The sequence below is a fragment of the Xenopus laevis genome, chromosome 3S (assembly GCF_017654675.1).
Source record: "Xenopus laevis strain J_2021 chromosome 3S, Xenopus_laevis_v10.1, whole genome shotgun sequence".
In the NCBI taxonomy this organism is placed as follows: Eukaryota; Metazoa; Chordata; class Amphibia; order Anura; family Pipidae; genus Xenopus; species Xenopus laevis.
In genome coordinates, this window is record NC_054376.1 from 91,318,927 (window position 1) to 91,340,232 (window position 21,306).

The window sequence follows — 21,306 nt, forward strand, 5'->3', positions numbered from 1 at the left end:
TGAGTTGAATCCTTTACATAAGATTTGGTTGCCTGTACCAGAGGTTGGAGTATTTTATCCAAATAAATAGCAAGTGGACTTAAAACCGAATCAGTGCCCGGCACTATTGGTCTCCCTGGGGGGGTATCGAATATTTTTATGGATATTTGGTAGAATGTAAAAAACTGGTGTAATAGGGTCTTGTTTTATAAGGAATTCTTTTAGGTCATCCTCAATTAAACCATTGTCAAGGGCTTCATAAACAATATTGGATATATACTGTTGTATAGCTGTTAATGGGTTATTTGTTACAGCTTTATATACTTCTATATCAGATAATGGTTTAAAGGAGAAGGAAAGGTACAGAAGCAGTTTATTGTCAATAGATTAGCCAGAATAGTGCAAGCTATAACACTATTTATTCTGTACAATGCTTTACCATACCTGAGTAAACACCTCTAGACACTGTTTGTTTAGGATAGCAGCTGCCATATTCATTTGGTGTGACATCACATCCGGCCTGAGTTTCCCTGCTCAGTCATAGCTCTGGGCTCAGATTACAGCAGGGAGGGGAAGAGGGAGAGGAGCAAACTGAGCATGCTCAAGCCCTAGCCCTCGAGGTTTAAGATGAAAACAGGAAGTCTGATACATAAACCCATCTATACACAATAGAAGGAAAAAAATGTGTTTCTTTTGACAGAGGACTGGAGTATTTATATAGACCTTTCTGATAAAGCTTACTTAATTTTAGCCTTTCCTTCTCCTTCAATGATTTCTCCTATATAATCCTTTGTGTTGAGTATCACCAGTGCTCCCCCTTTATCTGCGGGTTTTAGTTATTTCTTTGTTCTTACTTAACTCATTAAGACATGATCTCTCTTTGTATGTAAAATTAATCTGCTACCCATCCAAGGATTACGTTTCAATTTACTTTTGAAATTCTCTTTATCTTTAGTTACCAGTTTAGCATAAGCCTCTACAACATTATAGCTGGATGGTGGTATAAACATGCTTCTATTACGTAAGCCTGATTTCTTTAAAGACAATTGTGAGTGGCCTAAACCAGCATTGCTAACTTCCTCAGATACCTTATATTCACAGGCATTTTGGCAAAGTGACTTTTTAGACGTAAATTGCAGAAAAAAAATTGTAACTCAATATCGAACATAAATGTGTCACAGCAATGTGTTGGACAAAAGGAGAGTCCTTTCTGTAACAGTCAATTGTGTGGCAGTCAAAACCATATTAGAGACGTTTCTGCTGATTGTCCCGTCTGGCTGTTTTTTTATCTCTCACCATGTACATCCACTTAGGTATGAAGATTCTCAAGATTGGACTACAACATGGACTTTTAAAGAGACTAATTTAACACAATTTTAAATGATGTCATTGTGAATGGGTGAGGTTTCAAGTCCTTCCCACTTTTATACCTTATATAACACTATTTGCGTTTGGCACATTAGGCTTGATAAAGGGCTCAGTGGAGTCCGAAACGTTGTCCTTAATTTATATGCATTTGGGCTAAATAAACCACGGATTAATTTTTCACGGTTATCAGAGTGCTACTGGTTTTATTTTACATTGGCAGGCTTTTGATCCCCAAGAAAAAAGTACTTTGACGTTTTTCACACAGAGTTTTACAATACACATTTTATTTAATAGGTTGAAATTTATTGTTTTATAGGTACAGCAGAGAATACACACTTTTTAAATAGACATGTTTGTAAAAAAAAAAAAGAAAGTTCTACACTGTAGACAATAAAAGAAACTGCTGATATTCCCAGCAGATTACACTAAAACAATGCAACTTTATAGCTGCATTCACATAGATCCATGAAAATTCATGGATTCTGGTAATTACTGAATATAGTGCCAAGAATTTGTAGATCTATAGTGCTCAAGTTGAGCCTCCAAAACAGACAGATGCAAAAACAGACAAAAATATAAGGTTATCTCACGCTTACGCAAGCCTGCATATGTTGTAGTTGAGTTTAGTATTAAAAATGTGCAATAAATGCTTATGTATTTTTTTTCTGAAAAATATAAATTTCCATTGACAGGGGAAGTGGCCCACACTTACTTGGGTAAACTGTTTCCAGTCCAGAGAAGGCAAGCAGAAAGGTTCAAGCCCATTCCAAAGCTTTTGCTTAAGCTTGCAAATAATTATGGCATTTGTAGTGCCATCATCTGCAAAAGAACAGAGTCTCACTATTGGTTCCTACTGCCTCCCAACCTTAAACAAATCAGCCAGCAGCCTCAGGTCCCCTCAGTGGTAGGCTGTGGACTGCATCTTTCCTCTGCAGAGAAGGCAAGCAGGAGTTGCACAAGATCAATTACAGTTATCAGTGACCAAATCTAGGCAGCAATACATTCAAACTGGTCATCCACAGGAGTTATTTGTAGGGATGCACCAAATCCAGACTTTGGTACAGGATACAGTTACATTTTAGCAATTCTTTTAAAGATCTGCATATGACTATTATTACTTTAATGTTCTGCGGAGCCAAATCCAATCACTTAAAGATTATGGAACTTTAAAGCTCTGGACAAATGAAATGTATTTTTCGTCACACGTGATGCAATGTGTTTCCTTAATTAGCAAATTAGGGCTTGGATTTGGTTTATTATTTGGCCAAACCATTGATTGATTATTGAGCTAAATTTAAAAAGGATGGCTTCTGTAGCGCTTTTGAGGGAGGTTGATGCGGTTCATCTTGGGAGGGAACAATAATATTGTTTACTACATTGTTAAAAAACAAATATAATTTGTACCCAATAGGGAAATTATGCACCTTTTAACATTAGAATGGATCGAGTTGATGTTAAAACTGATGTTTTCCCCCGTTTAGAAACATTATATTTTTGCCTGTTACGGTCACTTGAGGGCTACAGTTCATATTTGCTACTGAAAAGCATTTTATCCAAGTGCTTCAGTATGCATTTTAATATTAGACTCCCCTTTAAACGGCTGTCTACTGGAGCTTTAAGAAACGAGGCACCTAAAAGTAGCAAACTGTTCAATAACAATCAAAACTCCACGGTTTCAACATTGTACATAAACTTCACATGAAGAATAAAGTCTTTTTACACAAAGATACATAGTACGATTCTACTGTCATAACCACTCATTATCAGTAAGCACAGCAGCTTTCCCTAGTAGTAGCAAACTGCTGGTCTTGGCAAGGTAAACACTATTAGGCATGACATTGTACATTCCATGCAATGCCTTCTTGAGTCAGAAGATTTCCCAGTGCCCATCTCAATGGATGTGGAAGGTGCCTTGTGCTGATAAGCAATGATAGTAAACAATAGCCACCATTGGTAAGCTTTTGGAGTTACTGACATACTACTGTGCAATTCAACCAGACCCAACACTAAAGGCTAAAACAAGCAAGCTGCATGGTATGACTGTGGGGCTGGGCGTTCTCTGTTGCCCTTTAGTCTTAAAGGCAGTCTTTCTCCATTGCATGCACAAGACTATTTTCCGAAAGCTTGCAGATGCAATTAGTGAAATCAAATTAAATTAATTCTGTTACCTGAATTTGACAGTAAATCTGAGAACACACATACATACACACACACACACACATATATAAATATATATATAAATATATATATATATATATATATATATATATACAGATGAACTTTATGCAAAAAAATGAAAGACTGCAACATATGGATCAGTGGACACCATTACATTTGGTATCAATCTGCTGAGAGAGAGAGGCATTGACACCTTATGTCTTTCTCTTATGAAGCACAACTCAGTTTGCATATCCATATTTCCTTCTATTAGATTATAGGCTACAATAGCACCAATATTTAGAGCAAGGCACAAAAATGCAAGTTTCAGCTGTCTGAGGCTTCTGTGCCATTGTGCATATACATGTACTTTTCTAGTTGCCTTATTTTCTATTGATAGAATGTACAGTTCAGCATGCAAGCTACAACCATGTAATTTTATTATACGCCATCCTGATTTTTGGCACTCACCTTTAAATATGTTGTTTCATTGTTAGAATATGATATTGTTGTGTATATGTGGTACATATATACATATACACACAAACATGCAGAGAAATGTTTTCTGAATACGGTAATTATTTCAGCTTTGCACAGTAGACAGACAAAAAAAAACCTTGATCCCATTAGTCACGTATTTGATCCCATCAGCTAAATTTCGATTTTCTGAGGCAATTTTAGTGCAACAATAAAGACCCAGGGTCTGAAATTACTGGCTGAAAGATGGGATACACAGTTTCTTTGGCACCGAAGTGAACTTTGGCCACTTTAATCCATTATTGTCAGGCAGCATACACGCGGAAACACAGGAACTGGAAAAGCAAAATACTTTTTGGCCTGTCAGATTATGCATTTGATCAACATCCAATGCTCAAAAATCAGAGCATACTGATCCCCATGATTTCATTGAAGTGAAAAAAAGTAGAAGATAAAGTGGATTTAAGAAGTGCTGCAAAAGCGATGTGTTTTGTGAAGTTTTTCATTGCCATCAAGTAAATTCTTACTGAAATGAAACGACACTGATCATTTTAACCACTTAGAACGGTGCAGGTAACTGATAATTAACTTTTTTTTTTCTATATTTGGAAGAAGATGTTCCCAATGCTTAACTGATGTTCAGCAAAACATCTATACATGGTAACGGTATTCTGTAATATACTCTTTCAGTCTCATTGGTAATGGCAATTCATCGATTTTGTTGGTACATTTGTTGACAGTCATTCTACAGAGATGCTGTAAGGACGGAGTAGATGTGTATAGTGGCTTCACCAGCCACAGGTGGACTGTTCTGTTTGGAAGAGTTTCAGACTCTATCTTCTTATTTTTTGACAACAGAACATAATATTCGATAAGATGGACAACACTGTCAAACTGTTTTAGTCTAGATCTTACACAGACTACTGAGTCCAGTCGGAATTTCCCTTCTCGGTATTCTATACGTAAGTTGGTTGGCCCTGCTGACGTTTTAACGGAGATTGTTAAAAGATAGTCTGTATGTGAGCTGTCTCGAACCAGAAAAGTTCCTTCTGGAGCATCTTGCAACTTTTCCTTTGCCTCATCAACAGTCATATTTCCCCAGTACCAGCCTGTTAAAAATAGGAAAAGATTATAAAAAGTTTTCTTAATGATTATCTTATAGTCTATGTAACATAGGTAAAAACAATATTTATATATATATATATATATATATATATATATATATATATAGATATATAGATATATAGATATATAGATATATAGATATATAGATATATAGATATATATAATACACAAAAGCCATGAATATCCTGTAAATTATATCCTTATAAACGGTGAGTTCTGATGTAATTTCTGTCACATGACTCATTGAAATTTGTGTATTATAATAAATAAAGTACCCCCAGTTGTAAAATATGAGGATATTAGAAGTTCCTGGATATTAGAAGTTCGGCCTTCGGCCTCGTGTTTTTATATGGTCATGAAACTCCTCGGTAACTAATAATAATAATATCCCTATATTTTACAAAAGGGGGTACTTTATTCACTATATATATATATAATTGTTAATACATCAATCTTTTGCATTGAACCATCTGTAACATCAAAACTAGCTATCGTATAAGGTTTTACAAAGATACACCACAAAATGCAGCATTTTTGAAAAGATAATAGCATTAAAGGGATACCGTCATCGGAAAACATGTTTTTTTCAAAATGAATCAGTTAATAGTGCTATTCCAGCAGAATTCTGCACTGAAATCCATTTCTCAAAAGAGCAAACAGATTTTTTTATATTCAATTTTGAAATCTGACATGGGGCTAGACATTTTGTCAATTTCCCAGATGCCCCTGGTCATGTGACTTGTGCCTGCACTTTAGGAGATAAATGCTTTCTGGCAGGCTGCTGTTTTTCCATCTCAATGTAACTGAATGTGTCTCAGTGAGACATGGGTTTTTACTATTGAGTGTTATTAGATCTACCAGGCAGCTGTTATCTTGTGTTGGGGAACTGCTATCTGGTTACCTTCCCATTGTTCTTTTGTTTGGCTGCTGGGGGGGGAAAGGGAGGGGGGTGATATCACTCCAACTTGGAGTACAGCAGTAAAAAGTGATTGAAGTGTATCAGAGCACAAGTCACATGACTTGGGGCAGCTGGGAAATTGACAATATGTTTAACCCCATGTCAGATTTCAAAATTGAATATAAAAATATCTGTTTGTTCTTTTGAGAAATGGATTTCAGTGCAGAATTCTGCTGGAGCAGCACTATTAACTGATTCATTTTAAAAAAAAAAATTTTTCCCATGACAGTATCCCTTTAAGGACTGAACTCCAAGGTGTCTTTTGTCAGATCATCTCAGATCGACAAAACGCAGGAGACAAGTCGGATGAAGTTGCAGGCAAAATTGCATTGGACTGAACGAAAAGTAGCAAGTAAGAACCACACGATAAGACTGTCGGATGAAGACGCAGCTTTCTGCAGTCACATCTGACAGTTGTGTGGTTTTAGATGGAATGTAGTTCTTTACCTGCTACTTTTCGTTCAGACGGATTAGATTATGCTGCCTGCAACTTCATCTGACTTATCTCCTGCGTTTTGTTGATCCGAGGTGAACTGACAAAGGCGCCCATGGAGTTCAGCTCTAAGCGTCTCCTCTATGCATGTACTCATATCTTTGGATCGCTCTCTTGCAGAATTGTGCAATAGCTGCCAAAGATTTATATTGAGTTTCTGTACAAGCTAAAAGTACATATTTCCACTTCTGCGGAAAGTTCCATTTTTCAGCTACATTGAGCTGGTCCTACTCCAATGATATCATGCCATGCCCTGGGCTGTAAAGTCACACCCTTTAAGCTTTTTGCAATAAGATTATAACATTATTGAAGTCCCGAGGGACTTGTGGACCATCTGCCAAAGAGATGGACTGCTTAGCCAAGACTAAATCTACAAGCTGAGACAGAAATATTATCAAAAGTTTGGAAAAATACAGCAACATAAAATTATATTTATGAATCTCTTAGTTCATACCTAGTAACATTTGAATTTTGATAAACAAGACAATTTAGGCAATGCCTAATCAACTCCAACCACAAATGGTGTGGCCAGCAGTCACTGGAGACAAGTCTGTAATGAAACAGGCATAACCAGATTAATCTATATCAGCATAGGTATTTGTATATAGGCTACCCATTACAGATTTCAAAAAATATAGAAAGAGCAGATGGAGATAGCCAGCAAAAAATTAAAATGACGTAGCTAATTTTGATTGAAAAACCTTAGTCTTTCTGCACGTGTGCTCATTCTGTCTAGCATTGGCTACTTGGGGTTTAATCTGTTTTACATAAGGCCACTACAAAACAGGATCTGCAACTGCAAGATTGACAACAAGAATGGAACTAGAACAGGATGCTTGACAGCAATATTACAACTGGGTTCAGCAAACTGTGGGTTTCCAGCTGTTAACTACAACCTCCAATGTACAGTAGAATCCCTCCCATTTTATGTTTTTCAGGGGACCAGGAAAAAATGGTGTAGCATCCAGGGAAATGTTTGATGCATAAAATATAGGTCAGTCAGGAAAAACAAAATGCCCAACAAATGGTTAAAATTAGGGGATGTAAAATTGAGGTTTCAATGTATATCATTTATTTGTTGTAGTTCAGTGAAAGAGATCCAGGATACTGATCACCAAAGTAAAACTAGCATTCTAATTTATACAATAAAATTAGATTTTTTTTTCTTATATAGGGACAGAAATTGCTGGCTGTAAACACACCATGCAATTCAGTTGTAAGTGCTGGGACAAGGGCAGGAAGCTTGTCTATGAAAACTGCAAGCATCTGAATAAATACCTGTAAGTGGCCAGATGGGGGCAGTAAGATTTAAATGTGTTTAGAAGGACAACAAAAATAATTGTTTTACATTCCTAAAAATGCTATTTTTAAAAAAAGACAGGAAAGATGTTTTTAATCACCTGATACAAAATGTGCCTTCTTTGATAGTTTTGCAATCATTATTATGTATGTACTTTTTTTTTACATAAATATACTTTTAGAAAACACAACGTAATAAAAACATCTGTCATATGATCAGCTCAGAACTGCGAGAGCATACACCCAGAGGCAACAGTAACCAGCCCAACCGTCTGGAAATCTTTTCATCTAGAATATAGCGTTGATGCTTATTTAGCGTACAGAAATGTCACGCAAGGTAATCGTTACTGGTACAAAAGCTCCAGGAACGCATTAGCAGTGGTCTCTCTATGGCACACAAAACCTAATACAGCACAGGACCGTAGTATTTTCTTATAAAGTCCTAATGGAACGCCATTTGAGAGGTCTAGTAATCCTCAGCAACAGTCAGTCTTTAGCATTTAAAGGAACAATAACCCCCCAAAAAAGTGACAGAAATATAATGTACTGTTGCCCTGCACTGGTAAAACTGGTGTGTTTGCTTCAGAAACAATAATATAGTATATATATAAACAAGCTGCTGTAGCCATGGGGCAGCCTTCAAGCTGGAAAAAATGAGAAAAGGCACAGGATTGACAGCAGATAAGCTCTGTAGTATACAATGAGATTCTTCAGAACTAACCTGTCATCTATTGTGTATCTTGCCCTTGAATGGCTGCCTCCATGGCTACACAGCAGCTTGTTTATAAAAGCTAGAGATGTGTTTCTAAAGCAAACAACAGATTTACCAGTGTAGGGCAACAGTACATTATATTTAACAACTTTAAACCACTTTTATGCTTTGCCGTTACTGTTCCTTTAATGGCCTACTGCAGGCTGGGTAATGAAAGCAATCATCAGATGGCTTGCTATGGGTCTCAAAACCTGCCCAAACATTGTTTTGTTATTACATTGCCCCACATGGTGTTTTTCGGTGGCCACAGACGATACAATAAAGATTGTTCCTGGAAAACATCTTTCCAGGAAAGATTGTTGTTTCAATACAAACGCGTAGAGCTAAATTGTCAGATATACAGGTAGAAACAATAGAAATCTACTTGTATCTGACTAATCAGCCCTAACAATGGCCGATGTTTGCGTGCCTTCAAAGGCACCCGATCAAAATTTTCTGGCCAGCCCGACTGATGATATCCAAATCTTCTGCCAATATTGGTCGGCTCCTCTCTTACCATACACAAACTGAATATCATACGAAAATTAGTTTCATACAATATAATCGGTGTGTCTATGGCCACCTTTATTACAAGCTATCACTGTACTACTCTGCTGTATATGTCAATACTATAAAACACAGACCTGAAGCAGGTCCGTCTGCCCTAGGCCAAATGACCTCCCCTTGTGCATGCATGAGTGCGCGCATGCATATGATCTACAGGTAGAGTGGGCAGCAACTGTGCAGCGATGAGGCTCAGGGCTAGGGGTAAGCGATGGAAGAGGTATGTGCCTAGGACCCCCATCTTTGCACCTTAGGCACGTGCCTCTTCTGCCGACCCTTATTTACAGCCCTGACCTGAAGCCTTGGATAATGCAAAGCACAGGCTTAGCAAACAATAGTCAGTTAGCTACTGCTGTTAGAATACTAAAAACAAACATCTCATAATTTTCCAGGGCAAAACTTTGCCCATTTAGGTACAGAATTGCTCACATGGGCAAAATTATGTCTAACAAATCTTAGTAATTTCTTTTTTTTTTTAATAAATAATTATATTTACTGTAGATTACTGCACCCTTTAATATACGCATTTCCACCCCAATTTTATCTCCGTTTTCATTCAAGTCATCCTCTCCCTCATCTACCCTTAATAGGGTTACCACCTTTGCCAGCCGCTAAACCAGAACAAAAAGGGCTGGGCAGATAGCATTGGGGGTGGGGCAGTGATGTTAGGGTAGGCATGATGATGGCTTGCTATGGGTATCAAAACCTGCCCAAACATTGTTTTATTACATTGCAAAGCACAGGCTTAGCAAACAATAGTCAGTTAGCTACTGCTGTTAGAATACTAAAAACAAACATCTCATAATTTTCCAGGGCAAAACTTTGCCCATTTAGGTACAGAATTGCTCACATGGGCAAAATTATATCTAACAAATCTTAGTAATTTCTTTTTTTTTAATAAATAATTATATTTACTGTAGATTACTGCACCCTTTAATATACGCATTTCCACCCCAATTTTATCTCCGTTTTCATTCAAGTCATCCTCTCCCTCATCTACCCTTAATAGGGTTACCACCTTTGCCAGCCGCTAAGCCAGAACAAAAAGGGCTGGGCAGATAGCATTGGGGGTGGAGCAGTGATGTTAGGGTAGGCATGATGATATCAGAGGCAGGCACAATAATGTCAGTGGAGTTAGGACGCTGGAATGGGGATATTGCATCACTTAGATGCAACTGACTGGATTTCAGTCCAGTATTCTCAATGTTTTAAATCAGAGTTTAAGTTTTGAACAGACATCCCTTTGAAAAACGCAATGGCTAGCTATAAAAACCACATGGCTAGCAACCCTCTCTCTATCTATAGTCTGCCTGATGAGTAAACAGGCATGGGATCTATTATGCAGAAATCAGTTATCCAGAAAGCCATGAAATACATTTTGAAAATCCATTTCTTATTTTTGATTGATTTGCTTTTTTTGTTTCTGAAATAAGAAATTGATCTACTCTTGATAATAACTAAGCCATGTATCTTTTAAATGTTTTTCATTTATTGGGCAGATTATTTTTCAGGTTTCACAAGGCTGAAAACCAAACAGAAAGTTGAAACCCGAACAGGCCTTAGAAAAACCCAAACTGTTCGGGTCAAAACCGAACAGATGGCAACCCTAGCCCTTAATACTTTCATATACCAATAACAGTTGTCCTGTTGGTAAGCATACCTGCTTAGATACTATTAAAGACCTCATAAGCACACCTCATAAGAAAAACTTTAAATATCAAATTGCAACACTTGTGGCCACTTAGACCACTGGTTATTTCTGTCCTATGGCACTGGAAAATGCTGCAAATATCCCGGCACCCATGATTATTGACAAAAAAAGAGCTAGATCAAGATCAAGGTATAGGTATAGGACCCATTAATCGCAAACCCATTATCCAGAAAGCTCCAAATTATGGAGTTAAATCTAATTTAGAAACGATTTCCTTTTTTTCTGTTAAAAAAAAATACATTTTACTTTTGTTTCAGCAAGAATATAACCCAATGCACAAAATGATCAATGCAGAAGTTGTTTGGTGAGATGGGAGCGGAAGAACTTGACCACTCAAAGCCCTGACCTCAACCAAACAGGACTACTATGGGATGTACTGGAATGCCATTAACAAATGGGCTGGGTTTCACATACCTCCCCCAATCTCTCCATGATAACCTACTGGGCTGTATTATATAAAGGTGCCCAAGGGCCTCAAATCCAAAGCAGTTTTCTGCGACAGAGGGCAGCTTTAAGAGAGCCTATAAAGTTTAAAAAAAAAAAAATAGAAATTCTCCCTCCTGCCTCCAGATACTTGCCTACTAAACCTGGCAGCAGAAGAGAGGGAGCAAGGGGGTACCTGGATGGGAGTTAGGCGTAAGCGTGGTAGAAAGTGATGTAAAGCGCATGATTTCACTTCCTACCAATCGCGCACACTACGTCACTTCCTGTGAATGCATGTTGGGGCTTGTGGGTGTGTACATTGTTTAAGAAATGTTTGATCAGCCTATACCAACTGAATTGTGGTTGGTACAGGAAATACCTTTGCTAGTAAATTTTTTGTACTCCCCCAATGCATACTGTGAGATAACCTACAGCGCTGCTCTGGCTGAACCCACAATATCTAGCATCAAAAATAGAGATGTCGCGAACTGTTCGCCGGCGAACTTGTTCGCGCGAACATCGGGTGTTCGCGCTCGCCGGAAGTTCGCGAACGTCGCGCGACGTTCGCCATTGTTGGCGCTTTTTTTTGCCCTCTCACCCCAGACCAGCAGGTACATGGCAGCCAATCAGGAAGCTCTCCCCTGGACCACTCCCCTTCCCTATAAAAACCGAAGCCCTGCAGCGTTTTTTCACTCTGCCTGTGTGTGCTGAAGAGATAGTGTAGGGAGAGAGCTGCTGCCTGTTAGTGATTTCAGGGACAGTTGAAAGTTTGCTGGCTAGTAATCGTTTTGATACTGCTCTGTGATTGGAGGGACAGAAGTCTGCAGGGGTTTGAGGGACATTTTAGCTTAGGTAGCTTTGCTGGCTAGTAATCTACCTTCTACTGCAGTGCTCTGTATGTAGCTGCAGTGGGCAGCTGTCCTGCTTCTGATCTCATCTGCTGACTGCTGCAATAACAGTAGTCCTTGTAAGGACTGCTTTTATTTATTTTTTTGTTGTTTTACTACTACTACTACTACTACTATAAGAGCCCAGTGCTATTAGTCTAGCAGTGTTGGGGAGTGGGACTGGTGTGCTAATCTGCTGCTCCTAGTAGTTCAGCAGCACCAACTTTAATTTTTTTTTTTAATATTCATTTTTTTTTTATTTTACTTTTTTTTATTTTACTACCGCTGTAGTAGTGTATAAGTTGACCTTTTAGGCATTATTTGCCCTGTAGGCATTATTTGCACAGTGTTTTCTTCAACCCGCCATCTAGCTGTGTGACCTTGTTCACATTCTGTCTAAATATCCATAATATTACCGTCTCCAGAAAAAACACCGGAGTGACTTTTTTCAAGCTGCCATAATATATTTTACGTAATCCGTATCCACCGCTGTAGTAGTGTATACGTTGACCTTGTAGGCATTATTTGCACAGTGTTTTCTTCAACCCGCCATCTAGCTGTGTGACCTTGTTCACATTCTGTCTAAATATCCATAATATTACCGTCTCCAGAAAAAACACCGGAGTGACTTTTTTCAAGCAGCCATAATATATTTTACGTAATCCGTATCCACCGCTGTAGTAGTGTATACGTTGACCTTGTAGGCATTATTTGCACACTGTTTTCTTCAACCCGCCATCTAGCTGTGTGACCTTGTTCACATTCTGTCTAAATATCCATAATATTACCGTCTCCAGAAAAAACACCGGAGTGACTTTTTTCAAGCAGCCATAATATATTTTACGTAATCCGTATCCACCGCTGTAGTAGTGTATACGTTGACCTTGTAGGCATTATTTGCACAGTGTTTTCTTCAACCCGCCATCTAGCTGTGTGACCTTGTTCACATTCTGTCTAAATATCCATAATATTACCGTCTCCAGAAAAAACACCGGAGTGACTTTTTTCAAGCAGCCATAATATATTTTACGTAATCCGTATCCACCGCTGTAGTAGTGTATACGTTGACCTTGTAGGCATTATTTGCACAGTGTTTTCTTCAACCCGCCATCTAGCTGTGTGACCTTGTTCACATTCTGTCTAAATATCCATAATATTACCGTCTCCAGAAAAAACACCGGAGTGACTTTTTTCAAGCAGCCATAATATATTTTACGTAATCCGTATCCACCGCTGTAGTAGTGTATACGTTGACCTTGTAGGCATTATTTGCACACTGTTTTCTTCAACCCGCCATCTAGCTGTGTGACCTTGTTCACATTCTGTCTAAATATCCATAATATTACCGTCTCCAGAAAAAACACCGGAGTGACTTTTTTCAAGCAGCCATAATATATTTTACGTAATCCGTATCCACCGCTGTAGTAGTGTATACGTTGACCTTGTAGGCATTATTTGCACACTGTTTTCTTCAACCCGCCATCTAGCTGTGTGACCTTGTTCACATTCTGTCTAAATATCCATAATATTACCGTCTCCAGAAAAAACACCGGAGTGACTTTTTTCAAGCAGCCATAATATATTTTACGTAATCCGTATCCACCGCTGTAGTAGTGTATACGTTGACCTTGTAGGCATTATTTGCACACTGTTTTCTTCAACCCGCCATCTAGCTGTGTGACCTTGTTCACATTCTGTCTAAATATCCATAATATTACCGTCTCCAGAAAAAACACCGGAGTGACTTTTTTCAAGCAGCCATAATATATTTTACGTAATCCGTATCCACCGCTGTAGTAGTGTATACGTTGACCTTGTAGGCATTATTTGCACAGTGTTTTCTTCAACCCGCCATCTAGCTGTGTGACCTTGTTCACATTCTGTCTAAATATCCATAATATTACCGTCTCCAGAAAAAACACCGGAGTGACTTTTTCAAGCAGCCATAATATATTTTACGTAATCCGTATCCACCGCTGTAGTAGTGTATACGTTGACCTTGTAGGCATTATTTGCACACTGTTTTCTTCAACCCGCCATCTAGCTGTGTGACCTTGTTCACATTCTGTCTAAATATCCATAATATTACCGTCTCCAGAAAAAACACCGGAGTGACTTTTTTCAAGCAGCCATAATATATTTTACGTAATCCGTATCCACCGCTGTAGTAGTGTATACGTTGACCTTGTAGGCATTATTTGCACACTGTTTTCTTCAACCCGCCATCTAGCTGTGTGACCTTGTTCACATTCTGTCTAAATATCCATAATATTACCGTCTCCAGAAAAAACACCGGAGTGACTTTTTTCAAGCAGCCATAATATATTTTACGTAATCCGTATCCACCGCTGTAGTAGTGTATACGTTGACCTTGTAGGCATTATTTGCACAGTGTTTTCTTCAACCCGCCATCTAGCTGTGTGACCTTGTTCACATTCTGTCTAAATATCCATAATATTACCGTCTCCAGAAAAAACACCGGAGTGACTTTTTTCAAGCAGCCATAATATATTTTACGTAATCCGTATCCACCGCTGTAGTAGTGTATACGTTGACCTTGTAGGCATTATTTGCACAGTGTTTTCTTCAACCCGCCATCTAGCTGTGTGACCTTGTTCACATTCTGTCTAAATATCCATAATATTACCGTCTCCAGAAAAAACACCGGAGTGACTTTTTTCAAGCAGCCATAATATATTTTACGTAATCCGTATCCACCGCTGTAGTAGTGTATACGTTGACCTTGTAGGCATTATTTGCACACTGTTTTCTTCAACCCGCCATCTAGCTGTGTGACCTTGTTCACATTCTGTCTAAATATCCATAATATTACCGTCTCCAGAAAAAACACCGGAGTGACTTTTTTCAAGCAGCCATAATATATTTTACGTAATCCGTATCCACCGCTGTAGTAGTGTATACGTTGACCTTGTAGGCATTATTTGCACACTGTTTTCTTCAACCCGCCATCTAGCTGTGTGACCTTGTTCACATTCTGTCTAAATATCCATAATATTACCGTCTCCAGAAAAAACACCGGAGTGACTTTTTTCAAGCAGCCATAATATATTTTACGTAAACCGTATCCACCGCTGTAGTAGTGTATACGTTGACCTTGTAGGCATTATTTGCACACTGTTTTCTTCAACCCGCCATCTAGCTGTGTGACCTTGTTCACATTCTGTCTAAATATCCATAATATTACCGTCTCCAGAAAAAACACCGGAGTGACTTTTTTCAAGCAGCCATAATATATTTTACGTAATCCGTATCCACCGCTGTAGTAGTGTATACGTTGACCTTGTAGGCATTATTTGCACACTGTTTTCTTCAACCTGCCATCTAGCTGTGTGACCTTGTTCACATTCTGTCTAAATATCCATAATATTACCGTCTCTAGAAAAAACACCGGAGTGACTTTTTTCAAGCAGCCATAATATATTTTACGTAATCCGTATCCACCGCTGTAGTAGTGTATACGTTGACCTTGTAGGCATTATTTGCACACTGTTTTCTTCAACCCGCCATCTAGCTGTGTGTATTATCGTTTCCAGAAAAACCAACTGAGTTTTTGTTGTTGTTGTTGTTTTTTAAAAAATAATGCCAGGCAAAGGCAGGCCGCCACGCAGAGGCCGTGCTAGGGGCCGTGCTGCTATGCAATCCTGTGGCCCTAGCAAATTGCCCAGTTTTAAAAAGCCAATGACCCTGAACTCCCAAAATGCTGAAGAGGTAGTTGACTGGCTTACACAGCACACCCCATCCTCTACCGTTTCTAACTTTACCACAACATCCTCCTCATCCTCCACTGCTATGGCCACCCCACGTAACACTTCCTCCACCACCGGTGCCCCTTCTTCACTGGGGTCAGAGGAGTTATTTTCCCATGAGTTTCTTGAACTGAGTAATGCGCAACCATTATTGCCAGAAGAAGATGAAGGAGATGAGGACCTTACACCAGATTTAATTCTGGCAGAGAACACGACAGAGATGGACATAATGAATGATGAGGAGGAGGTCCCCGCTGCTGCTTCCTTCTGTGATGTGTCAGAAGAAATTGATGCATCTGAGGAGAATGATGATGAGGAGATTGATGTTTTGTGGGTGCCTAGTAGAAGAGAGCAAGAGGAGGGTAGTTCAGATGGAGAGACGGAGAGTCAGAGAGGCAGTAGGAGAATAAGACTTAGAAGAAGCAGGGAGGACAGCCCGCAGGGATCAGTAGGGCAACAACATGTATCGGCACCTGTGTTCAGCCGGCCAACGCACCCGCCATTGCCGCCAATGCCGCCAACTTCTACTGTTACCGCCAGATCGCACACTTCCAAAAAGTCAGCAGTGTGGGATTTTTTAATGTGTGTGCCTCTGACAAAAGCATTGTAATTTGCAATGAGTGCAGTCAGAAACTGAGCCTTGGTAAGCCCAACAGCCACATAGGTACAACTTCTATGCGAAGGCACATGAGCGGCAAGCACAAAGCACTTTGGGAGCAACACCTCAAAGGCAACAGGCAAACTAAAAGCCACACTCCTTCTGGTCCAGCATCTTACTGCTCTACCTCTGCTCTCCTTGACCCGTCTGAACCACCCTCCACTCCGCCTTCCACCTTGACCACCTGTTCCCATTCCCAGTCATCTGCCACCAGCCAAGTTTCTGTGAAGGCCATGTTTGAGCGTAAGAAGCCAATGTCTGACTGTCACCCCCTTGCCCGGCGTCTGACAGCTGGCTTGTCTGCACTCTTAGCCCGCCAGCTTTTACCATACCAGCTGGTGGACTCTGAGGCCTTCCGCAAATTTGTAGCAATTGGGACACCGCAGTGGAAGGTACCCAGCCGCAATTTTTTTTCTAAAAAGGGAATACCACACCTGTACCAACATGTGCAGAGCCAAGTTACCGCATCTCTGTCACTTAGTGTTGGGCCAAAGGTCCATATGACTACTGACGCATGGTCCTCCAAGCATGGTCAGGGCAGGTATGTCACCTACACTGCCCACTGGGTGAACTTGGTAATGGCTGGGAAGCAGGGAATGGGTAGCTCAACAACAACAGTGGAGTTGGTGTCACCGCCACGGATTGCACGCGGTTCTGCCACCACCTCTACTCCTCCATCGCTCTCTACCTCGTCTTCTTCTTCTTCTTACTCTGCTGCTGGGTCCTCCTTCTCCTCCTCCACACCTGTGCACCCCCAGCTCCCCCTAGGCTATTCGACGTGCCAGGTACGCCGTTGTCACGCTGTCTTGGGGATGACGTGCCTGGAAAGCAAAAACCATACCGGATCTGTACTCCTGTCATCTCTGCAGTCACAGGCCGATCGGTGGCTGACCCCACACCAACTGCAGATCGGAAAAGTGGTGTGTGACAATGGAAGCAATCTGTTGGCAGCGTTGAGACTAGGCAATTTAACACATGTGCCCTGCATGGCACATGTGTTAAATTTAATAGTCCAACGTTTTGTCTCCAAGTACCCAGGATTCCAGGACGTTCTCACCCAGTCCAGAAAGGTGTCGGCCCATTTCAGACGTTCCTACACAGCCATGGCACGCCTTGCTGACATTCAGCAGCGCTACAACATGCCAGTCAGGCGTTTGATTTCTGACAGCCAGACTCGCTGGAATTCAACGCTCCTTATGTTGGAACGTCTGCTGCAACAACAAAGGGCCGTCAACGAGTACCTTTTTGAACTGGGTGGTAGGACTGGATCTGCACAGCTGGGGATTTTTTTCCCCCGTTACTGGGTGCTTATGCGCGATGCCTGCAGGCTCATGCGACCTTTTGAAGAGGTGACAAATATGGTCAGTCGCACCGAAGGCACCATCAGCGACCTAATACCCTTCGCTTTATTCCTGGAGCGTGCCGTGCGACGAGTGACAGATGAGGCTGTAGACCAGCGTGACGAGGAGCTGGAAGCGCACGATTTCTGGTCGGAATCACCAGAACGAACCCAGGCACCTGCTGCAACGCAGGGAGAGGTGCCAGAAGTGGAGTCAGAGGAGGAAGGTGGCTTTGTGGAGGAGGAGGAGGAGGACCAACAGGAGCAGGCTTCCCAGGGGGCTAGTGGTGACCTTTTGGGGACCCCTGGTCTTGTACGTGGCTGGGGGGAGGAGACCGTGGATGATGCAGTCCTTGATAATGAGGAAGCGGAGATGGATAGCTCTGCATCCAACCTTGTGAGAATGGGGTCTTTCATGCTGTCATGCCTGTTGAAGGACCCCCGTATCAAGAGGCTTAAGGAGAAGGACCTGTACTGGGTCGCAACGCTACTAGACCCTCGGTACAAGCATAAAGTGTCAGAAATGTTACCAACATACCACAAGTCCGAAAAGATGCGGCATTTACAAACCAGCCTGCAAAACATGTTGTACAATGCTTTTAAGGGTGATGTCACTTCAGGAACTCATCAACATTCCAGGGGCAGAGGTGCCAGTAATCCTGCCACGAGCACACCTGCAAGGACAAAGCCCTTTGGCCAGTCTGTAACGTCAGACATGCAAATGTTTTTCTGTCCAAGGCAGCGCCACAACCCTTCTGGATCCACCCTCAAAGAACGCCTCGACCGGCAGGTAGCGGACTACCTGGCATTAACTGCAGATATCGACACTCTGAGGAGCGATGAACCCCTGGACTACTGGGTGCGCAGGCTTGATCTGTGGCCAGAGCTGTCACAATTTGCCATGAACCTCTTGTCTTGCCCAGCCTCAAGTGTGCTCTCAGAAAGGACCTTCAGTGCAGCAGGAGGGATTGTAACTGAGAAGAGAACTCGCCTAGGTCACAAAAGTGTCGATTACCTGACCTTTATTAAAATGAATGAGGGGTGGATCTCGGAGGGTTACTGCACGCCGGAAGACTTGTTCTGACTTCTATGCAGCTGTCCTTCTCTTCAAGCCTCATGACTCCACACACAGCTGTCCTTTAGCGTCCTCCTCCTCCCTCCGCCACCGTTACAAACTAGGGTGCAAACCCTACTGGTTTAATTTTTTCTGGCCTCTGTGCTTCAGTGGCTGCAACCAAAAAAACTGGGCAAACAATGTCTACAAGGTCAACGTATGGCAAAAAATGACTATTTTCAGCATTTATATGGCATATTTTTCTGGCAACTGTGCTTCAGTGGCTGCGTCCAAAAAAATGCATATTTTCTGCATTTATATGGCATAATTTTTCTGGCCTCTGTGCTTCAGTGGCTGCAACCAAAAAAATGCATATTTTCAGCATTTATATGGCATAATTTTTCTGGCCTCTGTGCTTCAGTGGCTGCAACCAAAAAAATTTATATTTTCAGCATTTATATGGCATAATTTTTCTGGCCTATGTGCTTCAGTGGCTGCAACCAAAAAAATGCATATTTTCAGCATTTATATGGCATATTTTTTCTGGCAACTGTGCTTCAGTGGCTGCGACCAAAAAAACTGGGCAAACAATGCCTACAAGGTCAACGTATGGCAAAAAATGACTATTTTCAGCATTTATATGGCATATTTTTTCTGGCAACTGTGCTTCAGTGGCTGCAACCAAAAAAACTGGGCAAACAATGTCTACAAGGTCAACGTATGGCGAAAAATGACTATTTTCAGCATTTATATGGCATATTTTTTCTGGCAACTGTGCTTCAGTGGCTGCGTCCAAAAAACTGGGCAAACAATGCCTACAAGGTCAACGTATGGCAGTTGTTTAAAGAGAACAGTAGATTACTAGCCAGCAAAGCTACCTAAGCTAAAATGTCCCTCAAATCCCTGCAGACTTCTGTCCCTCCAATACAGAGCAGTATCAAGCAGATTACTAGCCAGCAAACTTACTATCATCTGTCCCTGAAATCACTAACAGCTCTCCCCCTACACTATCTCTTCCAAGCACACACAGGCAGATTTTTCAGATACATTTTTGCCCTTGATCCCCCTCTGGCATGCCACTGTCCAGGTCGTTGCACCCTTTAAACAACTTTAAAATCATTTTTCTGGCCAGAAATTTTTTTTTTAGATGTTAAAGTTCGCCTTCCCATTGAAGTCTATGGGGTTCGCAAACCGTTCGCGAACCGCTCGCGTTTTTGCGCAAGTTCGCGAATATGTTCGCGAACTTTTTTTCCGACGTTCGCTACATCCCTAATCAAAAACTAAAAGTGAAACACCTTTTATATATACAAAAATTTGATGCATCCTTACATAGTTACATAGTTAAATTGGGTTGAAAAAAGACAAAGTCTTGCTAGTGTTTAGTAGAGAGAGCATACATTGCTACATGTCTAGCCACAAAAGTACACATACACTCATATGTAATTACAAGTGTCAAAGTGTGCACTTCAAATATTTCTAAGCAGTTGCATGGTAATACTTCATTTATTGATGGGGCAAAATAGCATGTTGAGTCAGGCATTCATATAACTTGGAATGCTCTTAAAATTAGTCAAGGTCAATTAAAAAAGTGTAGCGCCTCTTTTCCATGTAGCAGGAAGGAGAACATAAGCCTACAACATGCAAATATTAACCTGTTGTGTGATTATCTGTGTAACTAAGCACTCTTAGGGGGTTATTATCAAAATATGAAAAGTTCTTACTATTTTCTGAAAACTACTCTGAGACCAAATCCGCACTGACTTCCCCCCCTAGTTATCAATAACCCCCTAGTTATCAATAATATCTGTTCATTGTAATTGAGCTAGATCAAGGTTTGCCCAGTGGGTGGCAGTGTTTAAAAGTATAAAAGGAGAACACACAATGTGCTCAGGGCTCTCTTCTTGGATCCCACCTTACAGGGAGGTGGGTAAAGAAGTGGGTCTGATCAGGTGACAGGCCCCAAGGTAGGGACAGTGTAATTTAGTGTCAGAAGTTTATGTAAGTGTCGCTCTAGGAGTAAAAGTTAGAGGCAGTTATTTAGCAAGCAGCTTTCTGGCTCAAACAAGCACAAACAAGGAAAATAACAAGGAAAATAACGGAGGTTAGCACCCATGCGATGATCAAGCCGCCAGACAGGGACACAAGTGGGTGAGCTCAGAGGCAGGGAAAGAAAAAGGAGCAAGATACCCCATGGGATCCCTAGTGCTGGGCAAAATCACCAAGACAGGCTGCACTACGCCCTGAGAGGGATTTACTACTACTAAGTATACCAAGTGTAAAGGATTTCCACTATTTG

General features: G+C 40.7%; 1 protein-coding gene across 1 annotated transcript in view; it reads right to left on the reverse strand.

The window, feature by feature from the left end:
* Window positions 1-4,570: 4,570 nt before the first annotated feature.
* socs2.S (suppressor of cytokine signaling 2 S homeolog) overlaps window positions 4,571-21,306 on the reverse strand; it is a gene marked incomplete at its 5' end in the record, with an annotated part of 47,031 nt that continues 30,295 nt past the window's right edge. Inside the window, 1 exon segment of the mRNA NM_001095760.1 lies at window positions 4,571-5,090. Within this exon segment, the coding sequence (NP_001089229.1) occupies window positions 4,633-5,090 (458 nt within the window). The 3' untranslated portion in view covers window positions 4,571-4,632.